This window comes from Eriocheir sinensis, chromosome 3 (genome assembly GCF_024679095.1).
Source record: "Eriocheir sinensis breed Jianghai 21 chromosome 3, ASM2467909v1, whole genome shotgun sequence".
NCBI lineage: Eukaryota > Metazoa > Arthropoda > Malacostraca > Decapoda > Varunidae > Eriocheir > Eriocheir sinensis.
In genome coordinates this window covers 14,056,020-14,065,944 of record NC_066511.1, presented here as the reverse complement: position 1 = coordinate 14,065,944, position 9,925 = coordinate 14,056,020, and the positions used below count along the sequence as shown (strand labels likewise).

At 46.6% G+C, this 9,925-nt stretch overlaps 1 protein-coding gene across 3 annotated transcripts in view; it reads right to left on the bottom strand.

Moving 5' to 3' along the window:
* Positions 1-350, bottom strand: part of LOC127005399 (proline-rich protein 36-like) — a 155,167-nt gene extending 154,817 nt beyond the window's left edge. The window contains exon 1 of one of the 3 annotated variants that reach the window (XM_050874214.1): positions 20-350. In XM_050874214.1, coding sequence (XP_050730171.1) covers positions 20-52 — 33 coding nt within the window. In that variant the 5' untranslated portion in view covers positions 53-350. Of the gene's footprint in view, positions 1-7 lie in introns of all 3 variants that reach the window. The other 2 variants (XM_050874254.1, XM_050874223.1) reach the window with 2 other exon arrangements.
* Between the last annotated feature and the right edge of the window lie 9,575 nt (positions 351-9,925).

Genomic DNA, 9,925 nt, shown 5'->3' with positions numbered 1-9,925 from the left:
TACACACACGCACACACACCGTCCCCGGCGAGCGGCGGCAACCCCACAGCATCAACTTGCAATGAGTTGCACATCTCGCTGGTTGGTGGCGGCTAAAGTTAGCGGCGGCGCGCACGGCCCTGCTGCCTGCTGCTACCGCTGCTGCTTGCCGCCACTGCTGCCTGCTGCCCCGCCCCGCCGCGCGGCACACCTGTCCATCAGCGCCCCGCTCGTCGAGGGATCGATACCCGCCCGGCGTGGCCACGGCCAAATATAATCTCCGGCCAATGCGTCAGCGCCTGCTTGCTGCCGCCCCGGGAGGCTGCCGGCAGATTTGTCGGCGCGGGGCTGCCGGCGGGGCAGCCCCGCCCCCCGGGGCCAGTCAAACACGGGGCCGGCACCCCGTCAGCTGACCAGGGAACACTTACACCCACCGGGGAGGAAACACACCACTGCGGCCTGCAGCTCCCAGCCCGCACAGCACCACGCAGGGCAGCAGCCCCTGACCCACCCACCCCCACCGGCACCCCACTGCCACCACTTGCTCTTTGTGTCGGCGCGGCCCCCCCCCCCCCCTCCAGCCACACACACACACACACACACACACACACACACGTCACGTCCACAACTTTTAACAACCTCATCATAACAAAGCCGAGAGCTCTACGCCGCACTCCACATTCCACGTCTCTTTCCAATAAATCTCCAGACACACCTCTCCCCTCCCCCTCCCTCTTCCCCTTCCCTCTCCTCCTCCTTCATCACCCACTCCCGCGCCCGCCACCGACGCCGCCCCCACAACTTCCACACACTAAACATTCCAAAAATGTTGGCAGAACCTTCCTGAAACTTATATTGAAGACATTCTTACAGAGCCTCCACCCACGACCCGGCCCACCCCCCTTACCCCCACCCCCTGCCCTTTCTCCTCGATGCAGAAATCTCGCGTATTTTCGCTCAGGGGTCGTGAGCAAACACACTCCATGCATTTTTATCCCTCTCTCTCTTTCCTTCTTTTTCTCCCTCTTTCTCTGCTCATGCAAAACTCCGCACCCTTCCTTCCCGCCTCTTGAGAGAAATACACGACGGAACAGACGCAGGGAAAATAGTTACAGACGCGCACAGACAAATACAGACGGTAAAAGTGACGACTGGCTGATTTGTTTAAGGACTGGATGGTTGACGGGCTGACGGACTGGTTGACGGACTGGTTGACGGCTTGGTTGACGGGCTGACGGACTGGTTGGTTGACGGGCTGACGGACTGGTTGACGGTTTAATTGACGGGCTGACAGACTGGTCGACGGGTTGGTTGACGGGATGACGAACTGGTTGATTGACTGGTTGACTGGCTGACTGACTGGCTAGGAAGCTCTTGCGCTGGATGACGGGCTGACAGACTGACTGACTGGCTGGTTGACTGACTTACGGGACAGATCTTGCGCGGACTGGCTGATTGACTGACTGGTTGGTTGCTTGGTTGACGAACTTACTGAACAGGACTTGCGCGAACTGACTAAATGGCTGACTGACTGACTGGTTGACGTCTAGCGCGTGTTGTTTTGGTGGTCGGCGGAGGTGGTGAACAGGGCCGCAAAAAGTGAACGAGTGGTGTCTTGTCAGGTAGAATATTCAAGCGAGGGGCGGCGGGACACGGCGGGTAACATGCCACGCCCATGTCTTCTTCAGGACGAGATCCGGCGAAGGAAGGGAAAAAAAAGTGAGAAGTGTACAAGAGGAGGAGGAGGAGGAGGAGGAAGAGGAGGAGGATGTCAGAAAGGAAAAAGAATAAGGAAGGCAAGAAATAGCAGGGAAAGAGATGATGAAGTAGCGGAAAAGAAAGAGGAAGAAAAGGTTGAGGTAGAAGAAGAGGAATAAATGTGAGAAGCAGAGAAGAAGGGGACAAGAAGAGAGATAATTATAAGCAGAGGAAAAAAGGAAGACAAGCAATAGCAGAGAAAGACACCAAGTAGAAAAAAAAAAAAATGAAACAAAGAAGAAAATTTGAACGAGCCAAACAAAAAAGAAGAAAAAAGAAGGTAGGAGAACATGAAGACAACACGAAAGGAAAACACTAACAAAGAGAAACAAAAGAAGAGGGGAAGGAGGAGGAAAGGAGGAAAATGCAAACGCTAGAGGAAAGAAGAGAGAGAGAGAGAGATAGAGAGAGAGAGAGCGAGAGAGAGAGTGAGAGAGAGAGAGAGAGAGAGAGAGAGAGAGAGAGAGAGAGAGAAGGAAAAAAAAGGGGAAGGAAAGGGGAAAGGAAAAGAGAAGAGTAGAGAAAAAAATGGAAAAAGGGGCAAAGGAGAGGAGAAAAGGGGAAAAAGGGAGGGAAAAAAAGGGGGAGGAAAGGAATATACGAGAGAGAGAGAGAGAGAGAGAGAGAGAGAGAGAGAGAGAGAGAGAGAGAGAGAGAGAGAGAGAGAGAGAGAGAGAGAGGTTAAGAGAGAGAGAGAGAGAGAGAGAGAGAGAGAGAGAGAGAGAGAGAGAGAGAGAGAGAGAGAGAGAGAGAGAGAGAGAGAGAGAGAGAGAGAGAGAGAAGCCTGCTCAATTCCCCGCTTGCTCTTGCTAATTGTTTTCCTTTGCGTCTTTTACTCGGATTCTAGACACATTTCCACCCTACTCTCTCTCTCTCTCTCTCTCTCTCTCTCTCTCTCTCTCTCTCTCTCTCTCAGGAATGTTCCACGCCACAATTCAGAAGTGGAAGAGGGAAGAGGAGGAGGAGGACGACGACTCCAAACCTCCTCCTTTTCCTCTCCTCTTCACTCCTCTCTTCTTCCTCCTCCCCCGAGCAAAGCCTTTACCGTCCTCATTGCTGTCTCTCTACCCCCCCCCTTATCCTCCTCCTCCTCCTCTTCCTCCTCTTCCTCCTCCTCCTCCTCCCCCTCTTCCTCCACGCCGCTGTTTGAGTATGCAAGTACAGCCTCGCCCTTGCTCTGTGCGTGTGCGTGTGCGTGCGCGCGTGTGTGTGTGTGTGTGTGTGTGTGTGTACGTTGATCCGCAAGATGGTGTGTACATGGAACTGGTCGGTGTTTACAGAGGCAACAAAACCATGTGTACACGAAAGCCAGGCGCCGGAGGAACCACGAAGTACCATCCATGTGCGTGTGTGTGTGTGTGTGTGTGTGTGTGTGTGTGTGTGTTTGAGAGAGAGAGAGAGAGAGAGAGAGAGAGAGAGAGAGAGAGAGAGAGAGAGAGAGAGAGAGAGAGAGAGAGTGTGGGTATGTCTTTTTTTTTCTGCGTTGCTCGAGTGGTTGTTTTCTTGCCATTAGAGAGAGAGAGAGAGAGAGAGAGAGAGAGAGAGAGAGAGAGAGAGAGAGAGAGAGAGATTGTTTGACGTGCAAGGATATTTATGGGGAGCAAATGTTTACCAGGTGGGCCAGACAACACCTTCCTCTCTCTCTCTCTCTCTCTCTCTCTCTCTCTCTCTCTCTCTCTCTCTCTCTCTCGCCATTCAAGTTTAAACAGGGCTGACAAATTATAATCATCATAAAAACACAAACACAGCAGGAGGAGGAGGAGGAGGAGGAGAGGAAGCAGTTTAACACTTCAAACAGTTTCAGAGGTGATTTAGTCGTCTTAAGAAAGGAAGAGGAAGAGGAGCAGGAGGAGGAAGAGGAGGAGGAGGAGGAGGAGGAGGAGGAGGAGGAGGAGGAGAGACTTTAATAGGAGTAAGAAACATCCTCAGAGATTAATGCACAGAAGGAAAGAAGAGAGAGGGAAGAGAGAGAGAGAGAGAGAGAGAGAGAGAGAGAGAGAGAGAGAGAGAGAGAGAGAGAGAGAGTTTACGTTCCCTAATTTATTTTCTCTTACATGTGTCAAGTGTTTCTCTTCACTACCATTAACACGTCTCTCTCTCTCTCTCTCTATCTCTCTCTCTCTCTCTCTGCACTACCACTCTTTTCATTCTTTTGTGTTTCTCTCCCTCCTTTCATCCATTACTCCTCCTCCTCCTCCTCCTCCTCTTCCTTTTGAGCAACTAATCACGAGTAATCAAAAGGATCCTAAGCGCTGAATACATTTAATTGGCTGTGTTTATGAGCTTCGTAATTTGTAGCTAATTTACGTGGAAGAGGAGGAGGAGGAGGAGGAAAGAGCGGAAAGAGGAAGGAGGAGGAGGAGAAGGAGGAGGAGGAAGGAAGATGAAGGTTTTAATGTTTCCAAGCTCTTTCCTTCTTTCATTATTATTATTACTATTATTTTTTATGTTAATATCAAGGAGGTAAATGAAAAAAAGTGTGTTGCTGTGATGTAAGTATTAATCTCTCTCTCTCTCTCTCTCTCTCTCTCTCTCTCTCTCTCTCTCTCTGACAAAGGGACTATATTATTATGACAGACAACGCGCAAAAAGAACAACAAAAAGACCTGGGAGGAATCAGCTCAATAAGATCCCATTACAAAGAGGATAACAAGAGTATTACTTAAGTCAACACAATGAGAGAGGAGGGAGAGGAAGAGGAGGGGAGGGAAGGGGTGGAGGAAGAAGGGAGAGGTGAAAAGATGAAGGTAGGAGAGGCGGGGAAGTGAGCAGATGAAAGAGAGAGAGAGGAGGGAGTTGGGTGGGTAGGGGAAGGGAAGGGAACATGCGGAGTGGAGGCAGGAAGGAGAGAAGAAAGGTAAGAAGGAATAAAGGAAATAAGAAAAAGGGAATGGAAGATGAAGGAGGATGAAAAATAAATAAAAATATGGAGTGACAACAGAAAAAAAGAAAGGAGAAAAGGAAAGAGAGAAAAAGACAGGAATAAAGAAGGAGAGAAAGGAAGGAACAGGGAATGAGATGATGGGAATGAATGAGAGGAGAGGGGAAAGAACGAGGAGAGAACGGAGAGAAGGAAGAAGATGAGGAGAATAAAGAACAGAAAAGAAAGGACACGAAGCAAAAGGAGAAAACAAAGGAAAGAGGATATAGTGAAAGGACGAGAATGAAGAAGAGAAAACAAAGGAGAGATAAAAGAGGAAGAAAGCAGAGACGAGGAGGAAGGAAGGACGGAAGGAGACGAGGCAAGCAGAAACGCTCCTCAAGGCACGTCAAGAGGTTGGTTGCTGCGAGTAATTTATTGTCTCGTTTGTGTCTTAAAAGTTCCATGATTTTCAACCCAAACTTCCGCGAAAAGAAAGGTGAAGGAGGGAAGGAAGGAAGGAAGGGAGGAGGGAAAGGAAGGAGAAAGGGGAACAATAGGAGAGAGGAAGGAGGAAGGTGAAGAAAGGGAGTTACGGAAAAGATGGAAGGAGAGGAGAGAAACAAAGGAGGAAGGGAACAACAGAAGGAAGGAAGGAGGGAGGGAGGGAAGAAGAGATGGAGGGAGAGAGGGTGAGTGAGCTTATCATTTAGGGAGAGAGGAAGTGGGAGAAGAGTTAGTGATTTAAGAAGAGAGGGAGGGAGAGAAGAGGAAGGAGATAAAGGAAGGAAGATAAGGAAGAAGGGAGGATGAAAAAGAGAGGGAAAGAAAGGGTGATGAGATAAAAGAAAAACTAGAATGAAGGGGGAAAAACTGGAGAGGAGGAAAGGAAGACACAAAGAGATTGAAGAAGACAGGAAAAAAGAAGGGAAAAGGGAAATGAGGGAAAGGAAGGAGGAGAGCAAAGAAGGGAGAAGTGAAACAGAGGGAGGGATACTGAAATACACACACACACACACACACACACACACACACACAAGCTGTCACGCGCAACACAACAATACTAATCAAAATACATGACCAATTTTTTTTTAAACATCCAATCACATCAATACACGTCAGCGAGAGAGAGAGAGAGAGAGAGAGAGAGAGAGAGAGAGAGAGAGAGAGAGAGAGAGAGAGAGAGAAAACAGGTGAACTAAACAAATAATGGTAACTTTCTGAATTAGTCGTAGCGTCCAGGCTGGTAGGTAGGTAGGTAGGTAGGAAAGGTAGGTAGCTAGGTAGGTAGGTAGGTAGGTAAGGTAAGGTAGGTAGGGTAGGGTAGGGTAAGGTAAGGTAAGGTAAGGTAAGGTAGGTAGGTAGGTGGGTAGGTAGGTAAGGTAAGGTAAAGTAAGGTAAGGTAGGTAGGTAGGTAGGTAAGGTAAGGTATGGTAAGGTAAGTAGGTAGGTAATTCAATATGATTCCTACACACGAACACACTAAACACTTGATAATGATGATAGTAACACACCATCAACCCTTTATTAACCCCTTCACTAACCTCAGCATCACCATCACCATCCCTAACCCACCCTCACCATCATCATTACATCACCATCACCCATTTCCCATTCTCCCTCTGCTATTATATTTTCGCACCATCCCCTATGTCCCTTCCACTACCATTTTCATCACCATTTCTTCATCACCATCACCACCCATTTCGCCTCTCATAGCATTTTCATCACTATTATCCATATCACCTCCACTGTTTCCCCTTTCATCACCATTCCTTCATCATCGACTTCCCCTTTCTTACCCCTTTTCATCACCATTTCATCACCATCACCACCCATTTCGCCTCTCCTAGCATTTTCATCACTATTATCCATTTCACCTCCACTGTTTCCCCTTTCATCACCATTTCCTCATCATCGACTTCCCCTTTTCATCACCATTTCATCACCATCACCACCCATTTCGCGTCTCCTAGCATTTTCATCACTACTCCCCATTTCATCACCATCACCACCCATTTCGCCTCTCCTAGCATTTTCATCACTATTATCCATTTCACCTCCACTGTTTCCCCTTTCATCACCATTCCTGCATCATCGACTTCCCTTTTCTTACCCCTTTTCATCACCATTTCATCACCATCACCACCCATTTCGCCTCTCCTAGCATTTTCATCACTATTATCCATTTCACCTCCACTGTTTCCCCTTTCATCACCATTTCTTCCCCTTTTCATCACTATCATCACCCATTTCCCGTCTGCCAACCTTCCCTATCATCACCATTACCCATCATCATCATCATCATCACCAAGAGATAAAAAAAAAAGCAAAGTGAAAACAAACATCATCAAAAAACATCATCTGAAAGCGCTCCCCCATCTGCCCCCCCCCCCCCCCCATCACCATCAACACCATCACCACCACTCGCCAACACAAGTAAAAAAAAAATAATAATAATAATGAAAAAAAAAAGTTCGGTGCTGGTAATTAATGCAAAACAGTTTCAGGTAGAGAGGAATATTTCACCCCCTCCCCTCCCCCCCTCCCGCCCCCCACCTCCTCCTCCCCCCCCCCCCACTGGCTGCGACACACACACACACACACATACACACACACACACACACGAACGCGCGCTTTGGGGTTATAAAACAAAATGAATTCTGATCACCCGACTCTCTCTCTCTCTCTCTCTCTCGCCGCCGCCGCCTGCAAACATTTGAATAATTTCCCAACCAAATTAAACTCGCTTGCAAAATTATCCTGTTTTACACCAATCGACCAACTCTCTCTCTCTCTCTCTCTCTCTGTTCACATTTTTGCTCGCTCTCGAGGCAACAATGGGTTGAGAGAGAGAGAGAGAGAGAGAGAGAGAGAGAGAGAGAGAGAGAGAGAGAGAGAGAGAGAGAGAGAGAGAGAGAGAGAGAGAGAGAGATTGAGGGGAAAAGGAAGAGGGGACAGAAGAATAGGATAAAAAGGTAGACGAAGAAGGGAAGAGGAGAGAGGGGGAAGACAATAACGAAGGAAGGGAGAAGAGGAAAATAAAAAAAGGAAAACGAAGAGGAAAGAAAACGAAGGTAAAAAAAAAAAAGTGACAGGAAAAACGGACGAGAGGGGAAGGAGGAGGGAGGTAGTAGTCTGGGCTGAAGTGATGGGGAGGAAAGGGAGGGAAGGGGAGAAGGAAAAAAGGGGGTTGGAAGGGTAGGGGGGAGAGATGTTGCGGCAGGAATAGTCTAAATAACAGTGTCCAACAATTAAAATAAATTAGAGGTGGTGGTGGTGGCGGCGGCGATGGACAAGGACGAGAAGGGAGGGGGGAGGGAAGGGGGGAGGGGGGGGTCAACCTAGGCATTAGCAATTAACACTAAAACAGAGTGAGTGTTTGTTAAGCGTTACGCAGCCGACACACGCCCCCCCACCCCCATCTCTCTCTCTCTCTCTCTCTCTCGCTCATGCTTGTGATGTGCGTTCGACCGTGTGTGTGTGTGTGTGTGTGTGTGTGTGTGTGTAAGCGAGCGTGTATGATGAACGTCGAGCACAAATTACAGAGAGAGAGAGAGAGAGAGAGAGAGAGAGAGAGAGAGAGAGAGAGAGAGAGAGAGAGAGAGAGAGAGAGAGAGAGAGAGAGAGAGAGAGAGAGAGAGAGAGAGAGAGGATGCTCAACTCCGGTCTCTTTCTCTTCGGTTCTCAATTAAATTCCTTTCATCCTATTCTCTTTCTTTCTTTTTATCTTCTTTTTACCTTCTTTTATATTCTTTTTGTCTTGCTTTTTTCTTCTACATATTCTTTTCTTCCTTCATTTTGACTTTTCTTCTTTTTACTTTCTTCCTAATATTTCTTCCTCCTATTCATTTTTTCCATCATTTTATCTTCCACTCGTTCTTTGTTTTTGGTATTCCCTATTTTTTTCTTCTCATTATTTTCTTCCTTCATTATACGTTCTTTATCTTCATTTTCTCTTTCTTCCTATTCATTTTTACCTTCATTTTATCTTCCTGTCATTCTCCATTTTTTACTTATTCCTTTTTTTCTTATTATCCTTCTTACTTTCATTTTAACTTTTTTTCTACTTCCAATTCGTTCTTACCTTCATTTCATTTTCCTGTCACTCATGTTCAGCCTCCTTCCTTCCTTTTTTTCCTGTTCTCTTTTTCCTCCGCTTCACGTTCCTTTATGTCGTTTTTGCCTCTGTTTTCTTCTTCCTATTCTCTTTACCTCTCTTTACCTTTTTTCATCTTCCTACTTTTCCTCCTCCTCTTTCTTCAACCTTTACTTTACTTCCTCCCATTCTTCTTAATCTTGCTTTTCATTCTTCATTCAGGCGCTGCATCACAGTTCTTTCTCTTACCTGTAAAAGAGAAAAAAATAATTAAGTAAAGGTACGCATATACAATCACCAAGGCAAACACACACACACACACACACACACACACACACACACACACACACACAGAAGGGGTCATCAAAACATAATCACAAATCGATTAGAGGACAAACATCAGAATGGCCAAGTTTGTGTGTATTGATCCAAACACACACACACACACACACACACAGCCGCTACCACCGCCCCACTTTGCTTAAATGAACTATATTACCTCTCTCTCTCTCTCTCTCTCTCTCTCTCTCTCTCTCTCTCTCTCTCACACACCAAGAAATCAACCAGACATTCAAAATACACACAAACCTATTTCCTCTGCCTTCCCTTCCTCCTCCTCCTCCTTCTCCTTCTCCTCCTCCTCCTCCTCCCCCCCCCCTCTACATCACGTTGGCAGGTCCATTAACGCGGGAACACCTGGCTGATGCACCGAAATTAGGGGAGGTATATACACAGGTGAAGGAATCATTACCTCTCTCTCTCTCTCTCTCTGTTTTCGTTTTCGTTTTTTTGTTCTAAGCGTTTCTTTTTATTACTATTTTTGTACTTTCTTTTATTATTCCATTCTTTTATTCCCTTCTTTATTGGTTTCCTTCCTTGCTTGCTTCTTTTCGTTCTTCTTTCATTCTTTTTCATTCGTTCTTTCGTTTTTTTTTCCTTTCTTGCATTACTCCCTTGCTTTTTTCTTTTCTTTCTTCTGTCATTCATTCATTTATTCTCTCTCTCTCTCTCTCTCTCTCTCTCTCTCTCTCTCTCTCTCTCTCTCATGTGGACTGACAATGGACTCTTATAATGCCTGTCTGTCTGTTGTCTGTCTGGCTCTCTAGCTTTTTATCTGGTCGTGTGTTTTGTCTGTCTGTCTGTCTGTCTGTCTGTATGTCCGTTTGTCTGTGGGAGCCTTTTTCTCTTTCTTTAAATAATTCCTTTACTTATCAATCTATTTCTTTAGT